Here is a 25,863-nt window from a genome sequence, read left to right as displayed (position 1 = left end):
GAGGAATCCTTCTTCGATCCGCGTTTTCGCAATTTCATGCGCCCGGTTCAGGCGCTGTTGCATCCTCTTGACGTAACGTTTGTTAGTCGTAAATGTTTCTGGGACGTTGGTCCCAGCGAGGACGTCTTGCGGTATGGTCATTTCTCGTCCATATAACATGTGATATGGCGAGAATCCAGTGGTTGCGTGAACGGCACGGTTCATGCCGGAGATCACGTAAGGTAGGGCCCGGTGCCAACGATGTTCGTCGCCGGCGCCGCCAAAGTTTCGAATTCCGTCCCAGATGGTTTGCATCTGGCGTTCGACTTGGCCTTGGCCCTCTGGGTGATAAGCGGATCCGAAGGTCTGCTCGATGCCGAAGATTTTCGCCACCTTGGCGAAGGATTTTGCCGTAAAATGCGTGCCCCGGTCGGAGTGCATTGTATGTGGCATGCCGTACTTTAGTACGACTTCTTCGACAAAGAACTTCTCAAATTCTTTGGCCGAGTTTGTCTTGGTCGGCCGGGCTATGGTGAACTTCGTCATTTGGTCGACCACCACAGCGATGTACCGGTATTTCTTTGTCTGGGTCACCGGTAGAGGTCCTTTGAAGTCGGCGAAGACGCGGTACCAAGGCGCAACAGCTTCGGTCGGCTGCAGCTTACCGTAGGTAGCTCGCCGCGGTACTTTGCCGAAGATACACGTCTGACATCGGTCGATGTAGTCGTGAATGTCGCAGCTCATGCGGTCCCAGTAGTACCGGAGTTTGGCTGCTTCGATGGTCTTGCGGTATCCAAAGTGGTTCCCTGTTTTTCCATCATGGAGGGACTGGATAATGTTTTTCCGCATGAACAGAGGGACAACGAATCTCCTTTCGAGTTTCGCGTTGATTTCGGTGAGTCGGTAGAGCACACCTTTGTCCATCTGGTAATGTTCGGGTAATTTGGACCTCTTATCCATTTCGCTTTGGTGTTCCAACTCGTGGATTTTCTTGGCCAGAGTTGGGTCGCGATGTTGCATCCGTCGCAGTTCTTGCGCGGTGCGGTCCGTGACTTTTTCTGGACACGGTGGGACTTCGGGCTCTGGCTCTCCCGGTGTGGGCGCCGGTACATTGATCACCCTTATGTCCGCCGTGCTGAACTGGTCCCAATCTGTGATTGCGTTGCAATCGGGAAGGAGAGGCTTGTCCCATTCATTTGCGGGGTCCTCGTCCGTGACTTGCAGCCTGCGCACCTTTATGATGCGTGCTGGGATCTCGTCTTTATAATCCTCGAAGTTAGGGACTTGGTCCAACTCTTCGTGTGGGCCTTTGTCATCGTCCCGTTCGAGTGGCCATCTGGACAAAGCATCAGCATTGTCGCAGAATGTGCCTGGCTTGTACTCGATGGTGATGTCCCGTCCCTGTAAGGCGAGGGCCCATCGAGTAAGACGAGGGTTGATGCCGGGCCGGTTAGACTCGCATCTTAGCAGGTTGGTTAGGGCTCTATGGTCCGTCCTTACTGTGAATGGCCCGTGGTCGATGTAGTGTTTAAACTTTTGGACGGCCCATACTACGGCTAAGCATTCCCATTCGGTCACGCCGTAGTTCTTCTCAGCACCATGTAGGACACGACTTGCGTAGGCAATTGGCCTCGAGTCCTGGCTGAGTATGGCTCCGATGCCGGCACCACTTGCATCACATTCGATGGTGGTCTGCTTGGTCGCATCGAATTTGGCCAATATTGGGGCTTCCGTTAGGGCCTTTTTGATTTCATTGAACTCGGCGGTGTGGGCGTCAGTCCAGTCGTTCTTGACCGAACTTTCCTTCCGCAGGAGTTCATACATCTTGGAAGTCTTCTGGGCGTAGCCCTGAATGAACTTCCGGTAATAGTTAGCGAGTCCAAGAAACGAGCGAAGTTGACGCTCGGTCTTGGGCGGTAGTTTCTCGGCGATGGCCGCTACCTTCTCGGGATCAGTATGGACACCGTCCTTGCTGAGGATGTGTCCAAGGAATTGGAGTTTTTCCATTCCAAATTCGCATTTCGACGGTTTTATCGTGAACCCGGCGTCTCTGAGGCAGAGGAGCGTGTTTCTGAACGCCTTCCTGAATTCCTCGAATGTTTTGCCGAAGAATATCACGTCGTCGATGTATGCGAAGACGCCGCCTTGTTTGCGGGCCGGCGCCATAATCTTGTCCATAGTCATTTGGAATGTGGCTGGCCCATTGCAGACGCCAAACGGCATTCGTTTGAACCGGAACATCCCTTCTGGAGTCACGAAGGTAGTGTAGTCCATGGACGCTGGGTCCATAGGGATTTGCCAGAATCCGGACTGACAGTCTACCTTGCCGTAGTAGGCGTTTCCTGCACATTGATCCAGGAGTTCGTCTGGATTGGGCAATGTGTGGTCACCGTGTTCAGCTTTATGTAGTTTATGCAGAACCTGGTGCCCATGGTCCCGTCGCCGTTTTTCTTCGAAGCGAGGACCACTGGGAAACTCCACGCTGCCATGGACGGTTCAATCACGCCTTGGTCCAACATTTCTTGGACGTGCTTATTTATGAACTCTCGTCCCTTCCAACTCGTTCGGGTTGGGTTCATTTTGATTGGTGCAGCGTCGCCAACTTCTATGACGTGGGTCACTCCTTTGACGTCGCCGTAAGGCTTTTTGGACGTCGGGAATATGGCCCTGAGTTCCCATAAGTCCTGACGGAGTAGAGCGGTCTGCTCCTCGGTCAGGTGGTCGCCAAAATGTGCGTTGGCGATGTGGGCGCGGATTTCACGCTCCACTTCTGGATCTTCCTCTCCGGTTTGGAGGGAGTTGATCTTGGCGTAATCTTCATCCGAGATTTCCTCGTATGGCTCCACTTGGCCCATGTTGACTCCTTTCCGGAGTATATGGGGCTCTTTGGAGTAGTTTGACACCAGTATGGTGAAACTAGTGCCATCATGCTGGACTGGTCCGTCGAGCATGGCCAGACTCCGTTTGGTGTCTTGGCTTCCGAGGTACATGAGTTTCTGTCTTGGGTCGACAGGAAAGTCAATGCTAAGTTGGACCGGGGTGATGGACTCCGGTGGGAGTTCCACTTTTACAGTTGCCCGGACCATAGCATGGTCGTTAATGGTGCGGTACCGGTTTGGATTATTCCCTGCCACTTTTGGCCATGGTAAGGCGTCGGCATTGGGAATGGTCCAATCTACGCCATCCTCCTTGATGTCTGGCTCATAAATGTCGCTATAGTACTTATGGCCAATCTTTGCACCTTTGCGGAGGATTTAGTCGCGTCGGGACTTATTTTGGACCTGGATCCACGCATGTTCGCTATTTCGAGTTTGGACCTCCGCTTCGATCGGTAAGACCAAGCGGTGTGGTCGTCTCAGCGATTTAAAGTGGATTGGCCGTCCCGGGTCCATAGTCCGATAGGACCGGACCTTAATCCAGCAAGTTGAGTAGGCTGGTAAGTGTACCGCTGATGAACGAAGACAACTTCTCTCTCCTCCTTAAGGCAGTCCGTTGGACGTTCGGTCCGCAGTTTGCGGATTATCGGTGCCTCGGCTCGGAGTTGGAGAATTTCTGTGTCCTCTTCGTCATCACTTGACTCCTCCGATGATTGGTTATCGGAGTCCGTGTCCGGTGAGTCACTTGAGCTTTGGACGTCCGAATCGGTAGACTCGGGTTTATCGTCCTGCTCAGGTTTTGGCTCGCCATTGTCCTCGTTAGAGGTTGGCGGCCTGCCGGTCACCGTTGGTGCCGGTGTGGTCATAAGATCCTCTTTTTGGATCTCTGGCGTCCCGGTTGCGATTTCCTGTTTCTCAGGTTCGTCCGGTTCCGCCGAAGTGGTTGGACGGCTCCCGTTAGGGAATGGCGAGGCTGGTCGGCCTCTTGCCCAACGTTGAGTCGAACGGGTTTGTATAGCCCGTATTACCGCTTCAACGCCGTCTCCACATAGAGGACAAGTCAGTTGGACTTCCTCCGATGAAGGGTCCTGCTCATTCTGGCTGGTGTCCCTTCGATGGCCTCCCTGTTCTGGGTGTGGGCCATCATTGAAGCGCACTTTTGTCGCTATATGCGGTGCTGCTTCTGGCAATGGTTCTGGTATGGTCCTGACGTTGGTCAGGCTCAGGTCATATTTCGGCCATATGCTGACGGTTAAGCCAGGATGTTGGGCCACTTGTCTTCGAAGTGTTATTATGTCATCGAAGAGATCCGTGCACATCTTTTGGAGTGCTTTCGGAGCTTCCATGTGGTACTCTCTGTATTCCCACACTAGGGCTAGACGTTCGTCCTCCCATAAAGCTCCTTCTTGGACCAAGTCGTCCAGTTCTTGGGCGAATGGTCCGTATTGTTCGGCAATCTGCGGCCACGTTAGTGGTGCGCCTTTTGTCTTCAAGCCAGCCCTCTTCTAGGGCAAGGATCCGGCCAGCGCGGTATTCGAGGAAGTTTCTAACCCCCGTAAACCAAGTTTTGTATCGCTGGACCAGTTTCTCCTTAATCTCTCTGTCAGGCACCGGCCGTTGGCCCGGTGCCTCTGGTATCGGGATAGTCTTTACTATCCCGTGATTTGGCTTGAGTATGCCTGCACGGAATTGAGTCATGTAACGCTCGATTGCGTTGTGGACGCGCAGCTCCCATATGAGGCTTTCAATGGTGTCCAGGCATTCCCAGCAGGTAGAAGGAGAACTCGTCGGGTGATCAAGCCGATTAACTCTCACTTCATCATCGGGTCCCGGTGCCTCTGGTATCGGGATTGACTTTACCGCGTCCCAAACGATTTCTTCGTTTGGCTTGAGGATGAAAGTAAACTTGGAGTGGAGATAGTCACATCCAAGTAGTACGTGCACGTCCGTTAACGTCGGTTGGACGAAGAACGTGTGGTGGCTCTTGTATCCCTGCAGTGTCACCGGTACGGTGCAGCAGTGGGAGACCACGAAGGCGGTTTGTCCGCCAACACCAAGGATTTTGGTGTTCCGTCCTAATGGCTCTATTTTGATGCCATTGGTGGTGCAGAATTGCTGGCTGATGAGGGATGTCTCCGCTCCGGTGTCCAGCATAGCGAGCGTGTGGACTGGTCCAATTTGGACTTTGTGCGTCCATGCTCTGACGGTCTTTGGTTTGCGATTTTCGTCGAGACCAACTGTCACTTCCCGCATTACCGGTACAATGGGGATTAGCGACACTGGTCCTGGATCGTCAGGAGCATACTTGGGTGCTGCTAGCTCCTGTTGGACAGACTCTTCCTGCGGTGATGTTTCCGCTACCCGTAGGGTCGAAAACATATTTTTGGTGTTCAGGAAGGTCCGTGAGCTGTTAATGGTTCGCACCGTTGGTGTGGTGCCGAGGGGTCGTCCACCGGTCTGGGGCCAGCAGGTGCGGGGACTTGACGCCTCAAGAGGTTCAGCTTTCCAATCTTTTAGGGATCCGACCTCGCTGTCCGTATCTTGTACGGACCATCCTTCCGGTGCGCTGTCGGAGGATGTGTCTGACGCCGATTGTGGGTACGTCATGTTCGTGGTGCGACGTCTCGCTTTGCCACGTGTTCGGTTGGCCTTAGGGTTGGTTGAGGCTCCGAGTTTTGGGGATCGGTTGGCCTTAGGGTTAGTTGAGGCTCCGAAAAACGACTTGGTCGCCAGCTGGACGACTGTCGGCCTGGCATCATTTTTAGAGCCAGGTGGCTTAGGCGCTGGTTTGGCGCAAAGCCTGGATCCGCTAGGAGGCTGTTGAGCCATGTGGGTTAATTTGGGATCCATGTGGGTTAGTGACTGTACAGGGGTTATGTCCGGCGGTTTAGGTTCCGGTCTTAGGTCAGGTGAGTTGCCGATACTCCCCGACCTTAAGCGTTTCCCGCGGTTGGGCTGGCCCGGTTGGGGCCGCCTCCGCTACCATTTGGCTTCACCAGCTGGTCCGGTATAGGTGGGAGCGCTGGCCTTTCATTGGCTGGCGTCTGGTATCCCTGTTTTGGACCATTCTGCCGGTTGCCGCCACCGGACCCATTTCCTGAGCCGGTGGACTGTCTTCGGCTGCCATTCCCCCCATTACCACGTTGTGGTCTGGGTTGTTTGGGTGGCACTAAGCCGAAGCGGTTAGGGTTTGCTGACCCGGTAGGGTAGCCCTTTGTGTAACGGCTTCGCCAATCCAAGTACCATTTTCGGTTCGGATTTTCGCCGTATGGCCTGTTTGCATAGCCACAGCCTTCGGTTGTGTGGTTTCCCCACAGGCAGTGGCTGCAAGTGATTATTCCATCTTTGGCCCATCGTTCGAACATGCGCTCGACTCGGTCGATATACATGTCCTCTTGTCTACGGGCCCCTTCGGGGCTCAGAGTCTGGCGTTGGCCACTCTGGCCTCCTGGGCTTCGGTTCTGTCCCCCAGGGCTATTGCCGCCTTGGCTTCCGGTGAAGCTGGCGTTTTGGCCCTTGAAGAACTTGCCCTTTGGTCCTCCGCCGCTATTGCCCTGGCTATAGCCATAGTTGCCCTGGTTTCGGGCCTGGCCATAGCCGCCAGTACCGCCGTTGGGCGGTTCAGACCCACGTTGTGGGGAGGCTAAGTTCAAGGCCGCGATGGCGGCGTATGTTGCCTCAATTTGGGCTTGCGTAGCCTGCGGGGGATAAGGTGCCGGTTGTTGTGGTACGACTTGGGCTGGTGGCGTTTGTATGGCCGTTCGGATTGTTGGGTATCCGCGGCCTGCCTTTCCCTCGTACTCCGGCTTTCCCATGGTATATTGCCGGACATAGTCCCGGAATTCTGCCGGTGACTTTGGTATCCGGATGTCCAGAGCGCGGCGCAGTTCTGGCTCTTTCACGTTCTCCCTTAGAAAGTGGAGGGTCATCGTGTCGTCTAGGCCGGCGCGCGTCTGGAGAGTCAGCATGGCGTCATAATACTGCTCTGGGGTTTCAGCCCGTGCTGATAATACCGGTGTGTGATTTCCCCCATGGCAGTTGCCTGCTGATTATCATCACCGTAGCGAGTGGCGAATTTTTGGAGCCACTCTTCCACTGTCCAGCCGTCTTCGTCTTCACGGTTGGCTTGGCCAGTGTACCATTCTTTTACAGGGTCCGATAGGGCCATGTAAATGCGGCTCATAAAGTCCGGATCTGGTTTGTTCAGATCGGACGACTGCTTACAGATCCGTCGGACCTGTGCAAGCCACCCTTTCACCATTGTTTTGTTGCCATCAAATTTTGGCAACACGGTGCGGACTTGAGCTCTCGCGGTGGCTTTTCCCATCTCTTGGGCCATCTCCTTGATTTGCTCTCTAGTTGAGAGAGCTGGACTGACCGGTGGTGACGGGGCAGGTGTTAGCTGCAGTGGTATCTGCGGCACCTGCTGGGGTTGAGCCAACATTGGCTGTCCCGATATAAGCTGGATGGCCCCGTTGGACGCCATCCATGCGTATGCTCCATTCGGGAGCTGGACCAACATGGGCGCATTTTGGCCCTGACCTGGTTGGGCTGCTGGTCCTTGTGGCATGGCCGCTGTTGGCGGTATGCCTGGTGGGTTGGGCACGTTTTGGCCCGTGGGCGTGGTTTGGCCCATCTGCGGCTGAGCTTGGCCCGTTTGGGCTGCCGCCGAGATAGGAGGGCCAAATAGGCTTAGTTGGCCTACTAGTGGTTGTTGCACCGTTGGTGTACCACTTTGGCCTCCCATCTGTCCTTGTGTGGCTGGTGGCCCGAACATTGGGCTCGGCAGGCTGGTCCGGTTTGGATCCATGCCGCTGGTGTGAGCCTGGCTTGTAGCCGGGTGTGGACTAAAAGTGAAGTCCATGTTCGGGAATATGGACGGATACAAGGACGGGTACGATGGCCTTGACCCAAAGTAGCTGTGGCTGGGTATTGCCTGGCTTGGGTCGAAGCCTGGCCCGCTTGACGTAGACGCATGAGTCTGCGTTGCGGGTGTCACTATCGTCGTTGGACCAATAGTGGCTGTTGTGGTGACCGGGATTGGTGGTGGCGGCAGCGTTACTGTCGCCGTTGATGATCCCTGGTTCACTGGGCTGGGAGGTGTAGGTATGGTTGGCCCCGTTGGGGGATGTCCAACCGATGGTCCTTCCACAGCCATGTGAACGTTATAGTTCTGCTGGTGATACACTGGCTCTCGGTAGAAGCGTTGGCCCTGCCGCAGAGCCTCGTCGACTTTTTCTTGTCGACGTTGTGTATCCGAGTCCGGAAAGGTGTGATAGGACGGTGGCTCCGCGGACATCTCAGAATGTAAGTTCTCGAGATGTGATTTCTCCGCGTCTAAGCAGGCGTTTTCCGTTCTTAGCCTTTCCAGGTCCTCGTTCAGTTCGGTTATACGTTGAGTGGCCGCCTGGTAGTCTTTGACCAGGCCGGCGTTATTGGCCTCCAGAGTGATGATCCGGTCATGTTGGCCCTGGATCACCTGTTTGGCTTGGTTGAAGGCCTGCTCCAGTTGGACAAAGTTTTGATGTCCAATGGCGCTGTTTTGCTCAAGTTGGACCCGAATGGTTGATTCGGTCTTGAGCTGGCTCTGGAGGGCAACGATCTGTTGCTGGAGTTGCACGTTCTGTGCCTCCTTCTGTTGAACCGTTTGGCTCAACAGTCCTCCTTGTTGGATCGTCTTCATGAGATTTTGGTGGCTCTCATAAAGAAGATTGTAGCCGTTCCGCAGGCGGTTGATTTCGTCCTGCAGGTTGGCCAAGTCGTCGGTAAGACGCTCATTTTCGTTCGAGAGGCGGTCCGCCTCTGAATCGGTTTCATCGATTGTGGTCCGGGCCGCAGTCAAGTCATCCTTGGCTTTGGCCAGCTCAGTCCTCGTAGAGGTGAGCAAAGCTTCGAGTCCCGCCACAGCCATTTCTAGGCTGTGGATTGTCCTGCCGAGCTGGTCTCGCTCAGCATTGGGACATGGTGACAACTTGAGCTGGGTTAGCTCAAGTTGGGTCTGGGCCAGTATGGCCGAGACACGTTTAACCTCTGCGTCCGATTGGACCGCAAGGTCTTTGTGTCTGCAGATCTCGTCCTGCATCCAACGTTCGGATAGCAGGGTTGCCTCTGTAATATCTGCCAGCTGTTTAGTCAGGTCCCGTACTGTGGTCCGAAGTTGGTCGACTTCGTCGATCTCCTCGGGCCGGGTTGCCTGGATCAGCTTTGGCGGGGTGACGCTGGCGCTGTTTATGTCCCAGGTGGGCTGATTAAGGTCCATCCTGGCTGTGGCCCTGTTTAGTTGTGCCAGGTCCACAATTGGCTCATGGTCCGGTTTGGACGGGCCAGACGCGCCGATGACGTCATTGGTCGGCGATGGCGTTGTTTGTGCTGAGCCATCGACTTCAAACATGATGGGCGACTGACTCACGGGCTGTTGGCCCTGGTCATGTGCCTTTGGACCAGCCTTTTGGCTTGGCCCTTGGCCTTGCGTCCACCTTTGGTCACCGTTGGTGCCTCAGGTTGGATCTGGTCCGAGCCCGATAGGGTTGGACTTGTTTTCAGATCCTGGACGTCAAGGTTGGACCGGGCCAAGTTGTTTGGCCCTGGTCCATCGGTGCGTGTCTTGTCCTCACTTGTGGCCGCCGTTGGCGCCTCAAGTTGGACTTGGCCCGGACCAGGTATGGCCGGTTGTTGTGCCAAGTCCCGAGGGACACTGTTGGCCTGGGCCGGTTTATCGGCGCCAGGTTGGCTGTCCTGAGGCTGGTTGGCCTCGGACAACCCGTCGGACGCTTCCAGGAATGTGTCGTCCCGGGTGGCGTCCAGACTTTCGTCGCTGGTTTCCAGGTCAGCCGGCAGGATTTGGTTGTCCCGCCTGGCTCTGGCCTCGACCGAACTCGTAGAGCCGGCCGAGTTTGGCTCGTCCGGGTCAGAACTGGTTGGCCTGGCGCTACGGAGCCCGTAAGGCCCCGTTGGTTCGCGCGTGGCATAGTTCTTCCCGCGAGGCTTGGCATAGTCATTTTGTTGGCGCCTGTCCATGGGACTGAGCATTCTCCGTTGGAGTTGCTCATGGCTGGTGTATGGCATCACCTTGGCCAAGGCGCTTTCTGTTTGGCCCATGGTATTGGGACTTAGAAGGTTTCTTTGGTCTTGGTCCGGACCGGAACGTTGGGTTAGATCGCTGTCGGTGCTGGTCAGGTACGCTAGAGCTCAGGTTTAGCGTTAGCTTCCTATGGCCCTAGTTTACTTTACTGACCAGTGTGACGTCAGTTACGAAATGGTCTTGCAAAAAGCTCTACGTCACGAGTAGCGTGCCGTGAGCAAAAATTCAAAAAAGTATGAGTCACTACGACTGTTATAACACGGGGAAGTTTCCCACATGTTCTGATTGGTCAGAATTTTATGGAAAATCACCACGCTGACGTCACGCGACTTTTTCGCGAAAATTCCGGCTGGACAAAATGGCGGTTGTTTTTCGCCGATAATTCGCCAAAAATTATGGAAAAATTTTTCGAGAGTTCTGTTACACTTTTCTAGTGCAGAATTTCTCAAGGAATCCGAAAATGCTAGATTTACGCAAATCGGATGAACGGTTCAAAAGTTATGAAGGGTTTTATTTAGGTTCTACACGAAAACCTCGAATTTTTGAAAGTTCTCCGAAAACCTACGACGCCACAACAGGTCTTACCGAGTTTCTCCTCGTCCAAACTGCTGCTCCGTCGTTCCCCTTCACCCTTTTCTACCGTAAGGGCCGCAGCGCACCCGATAGGGCGTATTGGTGTGACAGGACCGTACCGAACGCAGTTTTTGCGCCGGGAGCCAAAGCTGCGGGAGGCCCACTTATGAGCCTGACCCGTATCAACGCAACCCGGTAGGGCGCTTATTTGGTCAACAGCGACGTACCCAACTCAGTTTTTGAGCGGGGAGCCAAAGCTGCGGGAGGTCCACTTATGAACCTGACCCGTATGATTATTCCGTCGCGCTGCGGATCTCCAATGAGATCCGTATGATGCAGGAGATGATGGTCGCGGGATGGCTGGCCTACTTATAGGCGATCAGCGTAGTTCGACCGTGTTGCCTTCACTGGGAATCAGAGGTCTCGCAGGAAAGAAAACCGAGCGAGTCTGCTACCATGTCAGATATGACACAGAAGCAGATGGAAAATGGGGCAAATATCGCCTTTATTGGTAACAATAAAGCAACCACAAACAAACACAGAAAACCAATGCGGTATCACTGTGGAAAAAGTAGCTGCGAGCGCGCAAGTCAGTAAAAGTGGTAATGATGCAGCGTGCTGCGGGTACGCAACAGCTGATGCCGTAAAGCATAGAATCGCTCGTAAGCGCTGGGCTACGCCCCCAAGAGTGCGGAAATGCGCTGATTGGTCAGCGTAGACAAAGTATACGCTGAGTGAGCAGCGTAATAGCGCGGCACGAATGGAGTAGCCGTGCGCGGGCGGGCGACAGAGCAAAGCCACAAGAGGTGTCTACCGCCTCGAGTGTGCGGTCTCTGACATGGTAAATTTATTTTCGTTGTTAGTAATAAATTGATCATGTCAGTTCAGCTTTCCCGAAAATCTTTCGATGAGTAATGCCAAAGAATATTGTCGCGCTCCTGAGAGGAGTTGTTGTATAATTCCCTTCTTGTACTCATATTGGTCGGCGCTGCCGCCGGAACTGTTACGTAATCATGGCATGTTATTCTACGGCGTATAAAAGCCGGGTATGTCTCTGCGATAGAGTTAGTTGCATTTTCTGATCTTTTGCTTTTGTTATTAAATTCGATCTGGAAAGTGCGGCTCTTTCGTTTCGTGTAGCAGCAGCAAGTAGTTTTGCTGGTCGTAAGCTTCCTAGGCTAGGAAGTAGCCATTCTTCCCCCCTAGTAGAGCGGCACTGGCAGCTCCCTCCGACTAGGAAGTAGCCAATCTTCCCCTCGGACAGAGTGAGAGTGTTGCACAGCTTGTGACAATATTGTGCGTGCTAGATATTCCACCTGACGCGAAATGCACTTCGCAACCGGTATGCCTGGCCGGGGCTGGAATTTGTCGTTGACAGTTTTCCAGACATTTCCGTTTGTATTTGCCGACCAGCCAAGGATGGGCAGGTCAGACATATTTAATTTCTGTTAGATTTTCCAGTACATCTGAAAACATGTAAAGTTATTTTTTTTGCAGGATTATGTACCAATTGTCAACGGGTATTCCGTGTTCACATATTCAAAAAACGCCGAACGCTTTCGTGAGATGATTTTCCAGCAGACTGCGGTGGACTGGACACAAAACATAATGTTTATTGGTACACATATCTGTACTTCCAACTATCCATTAACTTGTTATGCGATGGTCATGTCACTTAAATTTAATAAATGAATTTGGTTTAGAAGTGCATTAATGGTGTTAATAACGACTGCAAATTTGCAAGCGGTAACAAGGAAATGCACATTTTGATTAAGTCAGATTTTTATCAACTCAAGAGAAAAGCTGTTCTCGTATCGGTTGCCGAAAATTGAGCCTAAATTAATGGTTCCGTTAATATACTTTCATTTGCAGGCACCAATGAGCCGGAAAATCGCATTTTATTGGAGTATGGAAACAAAACATGCATTGGAAAATTTCAGTATTTTGGTGTAGTAGACGGCTTTCCTCCCGGCGCATTCTACTATAATTTGGATAATCTTGCTCCATTCTCGTAAGGACATATTGCATTTTACACTTTACAGTATACTGCAGATACACGCTTGGTATTTGCAATATGTTAAAATGCGGCATTGTCTCTCCGGAAAAGGTTTAGTACGAGAAATTTGCAGCGAGTGCAATCAAACTGCATTATAAATAAATTAATAATAAAAAATAATTACGCCATAAACAGTTTTTAAATTTTCAACTAAAGCAGCGGTAGTGGTACACGCTGATGCTGTCCAGAATATGACAAAATGCTAAAATTATTCTTTTTCACTCTGAACAGCTATACGCTGCCCCATGGGTTCAAATTGGGATTCTTAACGGAAGACCATTTGGAACATCTAACAAGCGGAAGACATTACGGTAACGCGGAGAATAACCGGAAGTTCTTCCGGCATTTGATCCAGCAGCATCACCCGAATGTTGCCCTGTTCAACGAAACCGCCATTCCTGTTTCCTGGGTATTCTACAAAGCCCAAGGCAACGTCGGGGGAGCTTACACAAGCCCAAATTATCGGGGACAGGGATTTTTTAAAATTGTCTTATTTGAGCTCCTAAAGAAACTCAAGGAGGATGGGGAAATTTTCATATTCGGTGATACATGGATTTCCAACAGTCCCTCGCAAAATGCCCTAGTTGCTGTCGGCGGAAGGAAATACGAGGAGTTTGTTGCATATTGGATAACTTATATTCCGTCGACCAATAATTCGCAGCGATCCTAGATTAGTTAACAAATCTCTTTTTTTTCGGCAAGGAACAAAGCTGCCGCTGTGGTTGTGATGTACTTTGGATACTTACCTGGCTGAAGTTGACCTTTTCTTGATTTCGATATCAGCTATCTTCGAATGCCCCATTAAAATCGTGATATGCTCCATTGAAGTTCTGACCATGATTTAATTTACTGAATAACGAAAACAGTGTTTGTTTACAAGAACATCGGCACAGAAAAAGCTGACCGCTACAGCTTAATTTTTGCCACCAAGAGCCGCTTGAATGAACATTTTCTAAACCAAGAATCGCCGAGATTGCAAAAACATAACGAGGGTTCTGCTGTCGTTATGGCAAATGAACTAAATATGTATAATTCCTAAAACGGTTAACTTGTAATTTTGTTGCAAATTACATACTTAACGTGTTGACTGCGGCGGACAGTAATTCCACTTAAATTACTACATGTTTACGAGAATGTTTTTTGACAACAATAAAATTATGCGTTTATTGTACGACTGGCGTAACTGTTTCTCGTGTACGTCAATATTCGTACAGGCCAGATACCAACGGAACATTAATAAATTAAAATGGTAAAATCAATCCCTCTGATTCCTTCATAATCTCTCAAATCAGACATGAAACGGGAAAAAAGTTCACTGCGTATCACAAAGCTACAAAAACAACCGAAGGAAACTACCACAAATTACACCACAGGAACCGGAGCAACATTTACGGATGTAGTTCAACATTAAGTGGAACATGGAAGACAACGTTTTCCCAAGGCGAACGTATGGACTGGACAATCTTTTCAAGCCCATCCAGAGCTTCAAAATGGAAATCCCACTGATTGATTGCATCGATGTCTTCGTTGAAAAACTTAATACCCAGGACTGTCGGCGATGATGCGTGCATAACCTGCAAATCACACACAAATAAGCCATCGATTGCCACAAAACGACTGCATACTTCGGGAAAACTGATCCATCTAACAATAAAATGTGCTTACCAAATTGCTAATGGAAGACAGCGGCTTCGCATCGACCAAGGTGAAAAGGGTACTGCCACTGCGCACCAGATTCGAATAATCATCGGTGGCAATGATCAAATGTGATTCCGTACAAATCAAACTAACTGGTGATTTGCCCATATAACACAATCTTCGGCAGGTGACGGATAGGCAGACTTCGGTATCCTCATCTTCAAACGGTATCGCTGCCAACCAGGAATCCACAGTGGAAACGTCACTGGATTCGCGCAGATAAAACGGTACTTTGCTGTTGGCTAGAACCTCTAGAAAGGAATATGATCAAGTATCAACGTCACGCATTCTAGACATCACACGCGCTGAGTGTGCTTATATACCCTGGAATTGTTGTGCGAATTTCTGTGCTCGGGATTCATCGCGGAAAAGCAGCAAGAGAAACGATCCATCCGTCAAACCAAGTCGCAGACACTGATTATCGCAAACGGTATGCAACAGGTTGAAAGTTCGCAACGAGATTGATTGCTGCGGGCGAAGCCACTCTGATGGGTCAACACTGCAACAAAAAGACTCACCAAAATGCGCGCACCCTTCTTGCGCGATTTTACATAAGCTCTACTAAGCACCAAACATATGCATATCTACATAACTCAAACTGATTAAACAATACGTTCCAAATATCGACATTTTCACCGATACATTTACAAGAGATGCGCCAATCGTAAATTTAAATCATGAGAGGAATTCAGTCGCGAGAAATTACCAAATACCCACCTGGAATCCTCGCTTAAAGTGCAAATTAAAACATTCAGGTTGGACACCACCCAGACCATTTCGCGTGGAGAAGTGCCTTCCATCGTGAACACATCCACCTACAAAGTTACAGAAACTTCAAATAAGAATTACACATTTCAAAAAATCGCCACCAACCTTCACAATCATCTGGAACTGTTCATCAGGTTCGGTCAACAAATTCATATCGACGTGCAAGCGTAGCCGGTGATCCACAGCCGTGTAATCATCATAGCTCCATTCAAACCCCGGAGCTTCCATCGCTAATCCGTCCATTTTGAGCAAATTCATCGCCTCGTCAACACCATGCACAGCGAACAACGTCTCCTCAGCGGAATCTCTTCGGCCGTAGTCATACAGGCTATTTTCTAAACTGCGTTCGGCAGCCGGTGGGCTCAAAGTGCCCATTGAAGGGGTTTTATAACTCCCGGGGAGGATTGTTTCTTCGTCGTCAGTAGGTTCGTTCGCCAGTACAGCGACGCTGCTGGAACGCTTAATTTTCTTCGGAGACGTGGATGCTGTGCCATCTACGGCATGAGAATCCGCTTCCGGGGAGTCACTGCTAGATGAGTCAGATTTCTTTTCTACCAGCATTTCACTGCTGCAGAATGGACAAGCTACCATTTCGGCCAGAATGCCTAAATGAAGTTCTTTTTTAGGAAATCTCAAAAGAAGACAAAGAAGTGCAAGTATGGTTATATGCAAGTATGATTTCTCTCTATAATTTTATTCAGCTATTCTGTATCATTTGAAGAAAACACTTTAAAGCGCGGACTATAATAAAACAAAGTATGTAAGTATCCAAATTTTCCTCCAAAGTTTAAAAAAAATTTGACAAAAAAATAATTAAAACCGCTTTCTGGATAAAATCGAAGGGGTTGATTCAACCGGGAAAGTATATTACTTTAGCGTAAAGCCTTTCGAAGCGAAATATTAAAAAACAATTAAACACAGGAAATTTTATACAGCGACCATATTTTTCAGATGTCTGTGATATATACACGGAAAAACATTTCGTGAAGATACCTTTATTGGAAGTGGACATGGATCCGATGGAACTAGAATATCCACTTTGGACTGCGCTCTGAGGGCGATACTTGATTTTAGTTTCAGCCTGGTATTCCGGAAATATTTTGTTGCACTGCAGACATTGATACTTGAGAAACTTTACATCCTTTTCGTCCACCAACGGCCTGACCAAATCCAGAAACTGCAACGCTTGGTCCGCATCTTCAAAACAGTATTTCCGACTCCGTCGATCTTTGCGCATGTAATCAAAATACATTGACAACCGTGTCGGATCGTCCTCGCTGATTTCACACTTCAATACGCTAGTGTTCTCCAGCATCTCAACTATCACCCCAGAAATGTTTCGTTCAATCAAGTGCTTATCACCTAATGACACTAACAAAGCATCTTCGGAATTCGGCTTATCCTCCAGCTGTACGAGAAACGGATCAGATTCATTTTCGTTGGATTCTGTGTGCAAAGGTGGAGGTGCATCGTCAATACTTTCCGCGCTCTGAATGCGCTCCGGTTCCGCTGTGAGCTGCTCGTCATGAGGGTGAATGATTTCGTCAATTAGCTGAGCGGTGAAATCTGGAACTTCGATAGCTATAGGCGCAGACTGTGGTACAGAATTCTGAACGGCGTGGAATTTAAGCCATTCTTCTCCAAACTTTTCACGTAATTCTTCAATATCTTGCGCAAATGCTGATGATGTCGAGGAGCTCAGAATGTCAACGGGGGGTTCTGCAAACAACAAGCATTAGTAACATCATTCCGATTTTTCAAAATCTCCCCTACTAATTATGCACAGGGGCCGGACTGGGCAACCTAATAACTTGGCATAAAACACCGTAAGCAAAAATATTAAAACTAAGATATCAAGAATTTAGCTACAAGACATTTAATAAATGGTGGTTATTGAAGTTTATTCAAAAAAATAAAACACCGAGTACATGAGTAAACCCAAAAAGGAAGAGAAAAGTTTTGCTGTTGATTCACTACTCCTCGACAATAACTCTAACCGGTCAAGCATCTGATACGAACTATTTAAAAAAGCATTAACTATTTAAAAAAGCATTACGTCGATTAAATAAAACACAAATCGGCATTAAATGAGATAACACAAGTACAACCCTGACCGTTCGTGCGTTCTTGGCCCTGGTCGGCAGCATCCGCGTTGTTCTGCGATGAATCCAGACGCACAACCCTGACTCGCATTTGTTTCTTCTTCCCTGAAGAAGTCGGCACGTCAATCACGGAACCCTCTTGCATACTGTTCTGCAGGGAACTAGCGACAGTCTGAATCGACACGGCTTCCGCATCAACAGGCGAGATGGATCGCCGACCAAACCCAATGGGCTCGTCCGGAATGTACGCTGCTTCAGTTCGCGTTAACTGTAGACCGTCAAGGAAAAACCGTCGCTGTTTAAATGTTTGAGAATTCAAATTAACGACAGTTAGTACGCGATGTTTCTTATGGAAACTGATGGGATTTCCGGACAAAGAAAGCTTTCCCAATCTCGGAAGGCGTCGCAGCGGCCATAGCGTATCATGACTCATCAGGCAGTTGTCAGAAATGTCCAGCTCTTGCAGGTTTTCCAAGTCTTCTAATCCCTCCAGTGATTCAAGACGATTATTTCGCAATGTTAAAACCCGTAAACGATGATTCGCTGAAGGAGAAAATTTTGGCACTTTCTCAAGGAAATTGTAGTTTAAATTGACGTTAATTAACTCATCCAGCCGAAGAAGAGCAGTCTTGGAATGACGAATAGAGTTTCGGCTAAAAAATCAACATTTGAAACTTTTAGCAGATTTAAATAACAACAAAAAGAAAAAGTTAATAAATAGTTAGAAAATGCGGAGCAGCAAGCAGCTAACAATAATAAATATTCAGCAATGAATATGCATTAAGAGCATTATTCATTTGTAAGTAGATAAACATATTTGGCCTTACCTGAGATCTAAACTAGACAAATTTGTCGCACAATCCAAAGCATCACCTAGATCTTCCAGTTCGCAATCAACGCATACTAATGTGCGCAATTGGGGCCACGGGAACGCATCAGCAGCATCGCCTCCGCATTTAACCAACAACAGTTCCAAATTTTGTAAAGATCGCACACATACAATAGTTTCCAGTTGTCCTCGCAAAACGGTCAACCCCTTCAGTAAATGTAACGGTAACCGGCGCAGCTCTAAAAACTTCAGGGATCGGAAAGGCCGCAGGGAAACAGCCCCTTGCAGCGTCCCATCGCCATGCAGAATGATCAGGCCAAAAATCCGATCTGCAATATAACCTAAATACTGGAGATCTTCACGCAAGGATAGGAGTTTGCTTTGTTCGTTGTTAGGGCTTCGCGGAGAGGGCTCCGAAGGCGACGATAAAGAAGAAACGTGTGCGAGATCGGTAGCAAAGCGGGATATTACGGGAGTAATCAGAGATAAACAAGCAGCACCTGACAGCAGATCCCCTTCGGATCTACGAAGATTGCTGACCAACTGCTGCAACAAGGACGGCATCCCTGCTGTTCAGTATCCCACAGCTTCGCTACAAAAATCTGTTACATGTAAACCTTGCACACCTGAATAAAAAATTGAAAAGATGAGAATGAACTTTGTCACTATTTATATTCATTTGGCTTTACACTTTACAGCGTAACAGCAGAAACGAGAACAATTACAACACAATGACCAAGCCAGAACCCGAATGACAGCTGCTGCCCACGTTCTACACTTTGGCAAGTACTTTGACTTTGTTAGATAACTGCCTCCCGGGCAGTTTGTGCTGTCGTCTGTTTCCGTACCTTTCTGTGTTGTTTACGTGAAAGCTGAACGCAGCTTGAAAGTTTGCAGTTGTTTGATGTTTGAAAGCAGGTTAGTGAAATTTCGTAAAATTACTTATCTTATGTTTGACGGTTTTTCGCGAGATCGGTGTTTTTTTTTATAATTTTAAGAGAATTTGGCTGCCTCTTTTCGTACACTGTGCGAACTGTGAGTTAATAACGCATCTTTTAGAAAGGTTGATTAGATTGGATGGGTGCCGTTCTTCTTTGATTTAGATTCGCGGTAGCGATTTGCACTTTCAGTTTTTGCCTTTCAATTTCGCCATGATCCATTTACCGTGCAGTCGGATTGAAATCGGGATGGATTCACAGGCTGACTGGGAGGCCTGCAAGCAAGTCTACCTTGCTCTCAAGGATTCACAGACAAAAAAGGACGACGATGACAAGCAGAAGAAATCTTCGGAAGAGAGACATGTCGGTGACGAAGCTGGATGTTCCCAAGGCAGTGCTAGCAGCGATCAGAAGGACGGAACAGATCACAGCAAAAGCGCTGCTGGGAGAGGACGGGGGAAGAAGAGCTCGTCAGCGTCTACCTCATCCAACGATGGTGGAGCGGTCCCTAGTTATGCTGGTCCCGTGACAAGGCAGCGACAACGCCAGAGCCAGAATACTACGGATACTCCTAGCTGACGGTTAAATGTGCTGCCGTAATGTACAGTTTCGCAAGGTATTTTTCCTGATTGATTCGAAAAATCTTTACATTAAACCGCCTTTTGATCATTTTTACTTTTACACAATAATCCAAAGACGTGTGGTGGAATCTTATTTGTATCTTTGACTGTTATTCTAAAATATTTAATTTTGCTTGGCTGATGTTGCGTAAATGCTGTTACATTCTAAATTCTATCTGAAAATGTTAAGAAAATGAGAAATTGATACTTTTGCTTGTGACACTGTCTTGTGTGCTTACGCCGCAAACTGGAAGTGTTAAGAATTATTTTAATTACATTGCAGAATTTACACTTTACTTTGTTCAAAGTCAAGGTCAACAGCTGCTTGTGCGCTTTCTCCGTTTGCCGTACCCACTTGGTAGTGGTAGTTGTTTTTAATTTCCTGTTTTACATATTCCATAGATTTTTACTGACTGCGGACAAAAGCCAAGAGCATGATTAAGAAAATCACAATCACGTGTCGATTACTACAATATTGTGCTAAACAGCCGTTTGTATCCGTGCCGTTGTACCATACTCTCCAAATCGAATTTGACCCATCATCCGAAATCAGCAGCGATCCATCGTGGGCAATGGTCACTCCGACCGGGCGGCCCCACACTTTACCTTCCGGCGTGACGAAACCGGTAACAAAATCCTCGTACACGCCGGTGGCTTGGCCGTTTTCTTCCAGCACACGAACCACTTTATACCCGGTGAGTTTCTTGCGATTCCATGATCCATGCTGTGCTGCAAAGACGTCGTTCACATACTCTTTAGGGAATGTTTTTCCGGTATAGAATGACATCTGCAGAGAGGCGCTGTGTGCTTGAATTAGCACATCCGGTATGCGCGATTTTTCCAGCATTCCCGGAGGGTAGCTGGTGATGTTATGTCGGGGATCAATGTTCTTGCCCATGTAAAACCATGGCCATCCATAGAATTCACCTTCTTTGACTCTCGTAACGTAGTCCGGCACTAAATCATCACCTAACAGGAGCATGCAAAAACCAATTGCTTTGCGCTGACAATGCACTACTAAAACAGAAGGCACTCGTAAATTATGCGATGTCAATTTTGCGAAACATACGGGAACCGTTTAACAAATTAGTAAAATATCGGGCGAAGCAAAAATTATGTTTTTATGATAAAAACTGTTGAGCTCATTGTTTAGAATACAGTAGAAAAAACCAGTACAGTGCTGTTCGTTTACAGACAGATACAGTATCTGTAGAAGTATTCGACCGCGCTAATATCACACTTTTATGTACGACATTGTACGTAACAGTGCTTTCGCTTATTTTTTTACGTACGGTCATAACAGGTATTTATTTTGCAATCACAAATGTGGTACCTAAACCATCGCGTTCGTTGACGGATGCCCATAAATCGCCGGTTTCGGGATGAATGCCAATGCCAACGGCATTTCGAATACCTTTTTTAAAAAAATCAACATCATTTCTACATTCTATACTTCTTGGTTTTATGCACTGGCTCATAACATCGTAAAATTTACCGGTAGCATATTGGGTCTTATTGGTACCGTTGACGTTGAAACGCAGAATCATCGCCCGATCCGTTTCATTATCATCGGCTTTGGCTTGCACATTAGTCAGCGATCCCACCGATACCAGCATCGCTTGACCGTCCTTCGTAAAGGCAATATCTCGCGTCCAGTGGCCTCCGCCGGTCAGCAGAATCATCCTCCCGCTGGGAATTTGTTCCGTGACTATTTCACCTGGGCCCCTGGCCACCACATCGCCGTTGCTGTAATTGAACCGGATAATGTTGGCCGTATTGGCCACATAGATGTGAGTGGGATTTGGACCAGGTGGATAGAACGCTATTCCGAACGGCCACTGCAGTCCCGTATCGTTGGTGGCATAGACAAATTTGTCCACATGCCCGGTTGTCGTGTTGCGACGGAAAAGTGTAATCTTATCGGCAAAACTCTCGGCTAAGAAAATATCGCCGTTGGGAGCGGTGCGCAACAGCCGCGGATGATCGAGATCATCGGCGAATAATTCCACAACGAAATCCTTGGGGACTTGGGGGAAAACATTTTCTGGCCGCGGAATCAATGGCTGGCTGGTGTCTACCCAGGAAGTGAAGGGAGGAGGCAAATCAGTGGCCAATATTTTCCGCCGGACGCCCGGTGCATCCTGGGTGTAATCTCCGAATGCTGATTGTCCCGTTAATATATCACCGCCGGTCACAGCGGGACATGTGCAACAGAATAATCCAAATATTATAGGTACGAGGCAATTTGAAAGTCTAGACTGCATCGTCGTTGATGATAAGAGTTTCTCACAAACTGTTGATTATCATAGCGGAGACAGAAAGATTGTTCCGTTGGATATGAACAGGCATTAACGGGAGTAACCCAAAACACGACGTCGCAGAAGAGTGAATCTTTTGTTTTGCGGAGAAATGTGGCGAATTTCTATTTATAGGGCTAAAACCGGCATATCCTGTGAGTGTGCACCGACTATTAACATCGAGTGTACGTATACTGTACACGGCATCTGCCACTTGTCAATTTATATGTCGGCGGCATTTCAATCATCACGACATCTTCCATGTTATCCGATGTTACTTATAAGCCAGCGAACAACATCCAGTTCCTTAACCTTGCACTTCTTGAGAGGATCACTGTGTTTACTTTGGCAATCCACGAAACTGCATCAGTATTCCGTCGTATCCAGTTCTGTTGTCTTGTCAAACGGGATCAACCGCTTACCAGGTCAACGGGATTGTACATGGATGATGGATTACATTATTAAATTTTTAAAGAAAAGTAAAATTATCCAAGGATTCCCATTATTGAAAACCTTCATCTGAGCAATTTTTTCAATGTGGAATCAACTATAGTGAAACCTGTCTTCTACATACACCGGTAAATACATACACCTGGAAATTACATACGCGGAAAGTTTAACCGGCGCGTCCCATAGACTGTAAAATAGCTCTGTGTAATACATACACCTGGATAATACATACGGTTTTGCTTTAACCGAAGGTGTATTTAGTATCCAGGTTTCACTGTATTTGTATTTTGATTCTACATTTTAACTATATTTTTGCTAACTTCGATTCACCAAGTATAATTATTGTTAGAAGCATTACGGATCATACTACGAAATTCAGAGCGTTATTGGTTTATATGTTTGTGCTGTGAGAATTATTGTTTTACTTCATTGTTCGCAGTATACAAAGAGGTAAAATATTCCTTCAGTCGGAGCAAATCCAGTGCATTTTTTATAGACGAAACAAGTAAAAATTTAGTATAAAAAATTCCAAAAATAGTATCATCAGATTAACCATAGTAGGCCGCAGGTGTGCAGCCAGGAGCCGGAGCCGCAGTCGCCGGTGACGTAGTCGCCTGTGTTGCCGTGCTAGTACCGTTGCCCACATAGGAAATCCTCCAGATGGTATTGGCCCCATCATCCGAAACCAACAGTGCTCCGTCCCTGGCGACCGCCACTCCCACCGGCCGGCCCCACACATCACCGGTATCCGTGACGAAACCGGTCATAAAGTCCTCATACTCGCCGGTGGCGATGCCGTTAATCATCGGCACCCGGATGACCTTATAACCGGTACGGTTCCCGCGATTCCATGAGCCGTGCTCCGATGCGAAGGCATCCCCCATGTATTCACTCGGGAAAGATGAGCCGGTGTAAAAGGCCATCTCCAGGGAGGCTGAGTGCGCCTGCAGAAGGACATCCGGAGTCCGTTCCTTAGCGCGCAGTTCTGGATGGGCGTCGGTCTGGCGCGGATCCTGAGTACCGTTGATGTAGTACCATGGCCAACCGAAAAAATCTCCGTCGTCCACATGGCTAATATAATCTGGAACCAGGTTGTCGCCGAGACCGTCGCGCTCATTGACAGACACCCATAATTTGCCGGTTGTGGGGTTAATAGCGATTCCCACGGCATTGCGGATACCTGCACAGGATATTAAAACTTTTCAATAGCAAAACGGTAAAACATGCATAGGCCGCAGTTTACATTAAATTTGCAAAAATTCTTTAACAAAACAGAGACCGTGTTACTTACCGGAACCAAAAACCTTAAATCCAGAGCCATCCGGATTGTACTGGTTTACTTGAGCGCGCCCTTCTTCGATGGCAGTGCCGTTTTCTCCATAATTAGTCCACGATCCCACCGACACATACATTTTCGAGCCATCCAATGAAAATGTGACATCTCTTGTAAAGTGATCACCGCCACTAAAATTAGACAGATAAAATCACTAAACAGAAAATGTAAATAGGCGAATAGTACAGTACTAGTACGGTATTACCGACACAACAAAAATTCGTAAGCACCAAAACAATACCGTTTTGTCTATTAAAAAATATTAATCATTTAACAGAACTGTTTTTCAATCGATCCCTAGTACCTACGAGAACTGAAATTGCAATTTTCTTAACAATTAATAATTCACGTACATAAAATTAATGGTCTTTACTTAACAAAAAACTTACACTGGCAAAACGGGAACAATCACTTCCGGTGCACCCCGAGCGACAAGATCTCCGTTCTGATAGGCGAAGCGGACCACGCTGCCGGTATTGCCGACATACACCCACTGAGGGTTGGGTCCAGGTGGATAAAATGCAATACCAAATGGCAAATTCAAACCACTCGCGTAGATGCTAGCTGTGTCGGGCTTGGAAGCTCCATCGGCAGCGCGTAACACACGAATTCTACAAAAGATTACTCCTTTTATGAAACCGCATGACACCGAATTTGTGGACTGAATGAACAGCGTGATTAAAAGCCAAGGCAATTACAGATATTGTATCCCTCAAATTTCCGGTTTCCGTGGACTTAAAAAAATTATGTGTGTATACTTTAAACATCGCATGAAGCCTCGCAGTTAGGCATTGCTACTCATATAATATTTTCAGTTCAAGTGATCTTAATTGTTTCGCACAAAAATAGATTTGTTATTTTATTAAACTGCAGCATACTATTATACAGATAACTATTGTATAAATTTGACTAGTCGTTCCAAGCAATTTCTTCATCGTATTTTCTTTCTGTGCAGCGTAAAAATTCTTACCCTGTGCGGCAATCGTAATTAATAATCCCAAAATTTAATACACATTAGTTCGGTAACACAAAGGTCAAACCAGTCTATAGTAAATATTTTTACGGTACCTGTTTGCCATCATTTCCGCAACAAAAATGTCTCCATTAGGGGCCACGCGGACAATTCGACTGTTATTCAATCCGGTGAAAAATTCATCAACTTTGAAATTTGGTTTGACCTGTGGCCATGCACCAGCCGGTCGCGGGATGATGGCTGCAAATGCCACCCCCGATGGTGTAGCGAAGGGGGGCGGCAGATCGTTAACCGTGATCCGTCGGCAAATACCTAAAAATATCAAATGCATTTCTACTATTGCCGTTATTATGTTATAAAATGCTTAAAAGTGCACAAGCGACATGAAATACAAATTATGATTATCATACAAAATCCGAGCACGAGTACAGCTACTAAACGTTAACCGTAATAGTTATAGGTATTCAGATAAGTATATACAAAGTATAAAGTAGTGTACAAGATCGTATGCAAGAGAAAATCAGGCGATAGATTATCAGACTTACCTGGCGCACTCGATCGCCAGTCCCCAAATGCAGCTGATCCTGTCAGGATAGTGCCGGTACATTTCGATATCGGACCTTGAGATGACACTGACTGACTGTACCAAACGGAGATCACAACCGTTGACCACAATACAACAAGCACAGGGTGTCGCCTGCAACTACCTTTACTTCCGGTCATTCTGGCTCGCACAAACACCTTATGATGATTAAAGCACCTGAACAGAAATGGCCTGACAGTAAAGATTATTCACTATTTATAGGTCTGGGATGATATATGCATAATATTACAATTCGTTAACGCTGCAATTACGTATACGTAGGACCGCTACTCGGGTAGTGCTGCAAGCATAAAGGCTAAATAGACCGCGCGTAAATATTGCGTTCGCATAAAGCACGCTGCAAAGCCTCACAATTAATTAGTTACCGATGACCATGTAAAAAACTATACACAATAAATAACATCAATTATAAAACCACGTAATACAGGGTTTAATAACTAATGACCTACAGAGGCGGCACAGTTGATAAAAGATGGTGTTAGAACACAGGAAGATTTATGATTGGCAAATAAATATGCAGGCGAAACAAACGTACGATTATGAAGTACGCCTTAAACCTTAATACTGTCGGAATACTGGCGCAGTTCTGTAGCAAACGTTTTATGCACCACTAATTTTGAACGAAATTTGCCGGGTCATTGTCGGATAACGTAAGCAGAGTTGATTAATACATGCTCTTGTCATAA

The 25,863-nt window shown here is 47.8% G+C and overlaps 4 protein-coding genes across 5 annotated transcripts; 1 reads left to right on the top strand and 3 right to left on the bottom strand.

Annotated features, from left to right (window-relative positions):
- Window positions 1–11,468: 11,468 nt before the first annotated feature.
- Window positions 11,469–13,235, top strand: LOC129581694 (uncharacterized). Its single transcript, XM_055472906.1, has 4 exons — window positions 11,469–11,936; window positions 12,007–12,127; window positions 12,382–12,520; window positions 12,797–13,235. Exons 2-4 carry the CDS (start codon window positions 12,076–12,078, stop codon window positions 13,233–13,235), a joined length of 630 nt encoding a protein of 209 aa, XP_055328881.1. The 5' UTR covers window positions 11,469–11,936; window positions 12,007–12,075.
- Window positions 13,236–13,712: 477 nt separating this feature from the next.
- LOC129581625 (serine/threonine-protein kinase 11-interacting protein-like) lies at window positions 13,713–18,699 on the bottom strand. The gene is made up of 8 exons (XM_055472818.1): window positions 17,961–18,699; window positions 17,146–17,786; window positions 16,025–16,750; window positions 15,137–15,636; window positions 14,981–15,078; window positions 14,587–14,762; window positions 14,231–14,514; window positions 13,713–14,139 (listed from the first exon to the last, which is right to left on the bottom strand). Exons 1-8 carry the CDS (start codon window positions 18,524–18,526, stop codon window positions 13,954–13,956), a joined length of 3,177 nt encoding a protein of 1,058 aa, XP_055328793.1. The 5' UTR covers window positions 18,527–18,699; the 3' UTR covers window positions 13,713–13,953.
- A 1,077-nt stretch (window positions 18,700–19,776) lies between these two features.
- Window positions 19,777–22,268, bottom strand: LOC129581663 (L-sorbosone dehydrogenase-like). The gene is made up of 3 exons (XM_055472866.1): window positions 21,016–22,268; window positions 20,854–20,934; window positions 19,777–20,489 (listed from the first exon to the last, which is right to left on the bottom strand). The coding sequence occupies exons 1-3, from the start codon at window positions 21,782–21,784 to the stop codon at window positions 19,927–19,929; spliced, it is 1,413 nt and encodes a 470-aa protein (XP_055328841.1). The 5' UTR covers window positions 21,785–22,268; the 3' UTR covers window positions 19,777–19,926.
- Window positions 22,269–22,704: 436 nt separating this feature from the next.
- On the bottom strand, window positions 22,705–25,770 carry LOC129581937 (L-sorbosone dehydrogenase-like). Of its 2 annotated transcripts, XM_055473247.1 has the most exons (6): window positions 25,627–25,770; window positions 25,119–25,333; window positions 24,669–24,885; window positions 23,990–24,211; window positions 23,559–23,731; window positions 22,705–23,447 (listed from the first exon to the last, which is right to left on the bottom strand). In XM_055473247.1, the coding sequence occupies exons 2-6, from the start codon at window positions 25,294–25,296 to the stop codon at window positions 22,816–22,818; spliced, it is 1,422 nt and encodes a 473-aa protein (XP_055329222.1). In that variant the 5' UTR covers window positions 25,297–25,333; window positions 25,627–25,770; the 3' UTR covers window positions 22,705–22,815. The 2 variants fall into 2 exon arrangements, with proteins under 2 accessions (XP_055329222.1, XP_055329221.1); XM_055473246.1 differs by lacking the exon at window positions 25,627–25,770 and having other exon boundaries at window positions 25,119–25,559.
- Between the last annotated feature and the right edge of the window lie 93 nt (window positions 25,771–25,863).

The sequence above is a fragment of the Paramacrobiotus metropolitanus genome, unplaced genomic scaffold (genome assembly GCF_019649055.1).
Source record: "Paramacrobiotus metropolitanus isolate TYO unplaced genomic scaffold, Prichtersi_v1.0 Parri_scaffold0000006, whole genome shotgun sequence".
Lineage (NCBI taxonomy): Eukaryota > Metazoa > Tardigrada > Eutardigrada > Parachela > Macrobiotidae > Paramacrobiotus > Paramacrobiotus metropolitanus.
The sequence above is the reverse complement of the archived record's forward strand: the minus strand, read 5'-3'. Positions and strand labels throughout refer to the sequence as shown.

Bases quoted from the DNA above. Each gene is read 5' to 3' on its own strand.
- LOC129581625 (XM_055472818.1), bottom strand. From the start codon at position 18,526: ATGCCGTCCTTGTTGCAGCAGTTGGTCAGCAATCTTCGTAGATCCGAA. The intron at 16,751-17,145 runs GTCAGGGTTGTA...TGTTGTTTGCAG, and splicing joins GGGCCAAGAACGCACGAACG to AACCCCCCGTTGACATTCTG. The intron at 14,140-14,230 runs GTAAGCACATTT...TGTGATTTGCAG, and splicing joins TGTCTTCCATTAGCAATTTG to GTTATGCACGCATCATCGCC.
- LOC129581663 (XM_055472866.1), bottom strand. From the start codon at position 21,784: ATGCAGTCTAGACTTTCAAATTGCCTCGTACCTATAATATTTGGATTA. The intron at 20,935-21,015 runs GTAAATTTTACG...TTTTTAAAAAAG, and splicing joins TAAGACCCAATATGCTACCG to GTATTCGAAATGCCGTTGGC. The intron at 20,490-20,853 runs GTACCACATTTG...TGCTCCTGTTAG, and splicing joins CAACGAACGCGATGGTTTAG to GTGATGATTTAGTGCCGGAC.
- LOC129581937 (XM_055473247.1), bottom strand. From the start codon at position 25,296: ATGACCGGAAGTAAAGGTAGTTGCAGGCGACACCCTGTGCTTGTTGTA. The intron at 24,212-24,668 runs GTACCGTAAAAA...AATCTTTTGTAG, and splicing joins GCGGAAATGATGGCAAACAG to AATTCGTGTGTTACGCGCTG. The intron at 23,732-23,989 runs GTAAGTTTTTTG...GTCTAATTTTAG, and splicing joins ATTGTTCCCGTTTTGCCAGT to TGGCGGTGATCACTTTACAA.
- LOC129581694 (XM_055472906.1), top strand. From the start codon at position 12,076: ATGATTTTCCAGCAGACTGCGGTGGACTGGACACAAAACATAATGTTT. The intron at 12,128-12,381 runs GTACACATATCT...TTTCATTTGCAG, and splicing joins ACAAAACATAATGTTTATTG to GCACCAATGAGCCGGAAAAT. The intron at 12,521-12,796 runs GTAAGGACATAT...CACTCTGAACAG, and splicing joins GATAATCTTGCTCCATTCTC to CTATACGCTGCCCCATGGGT.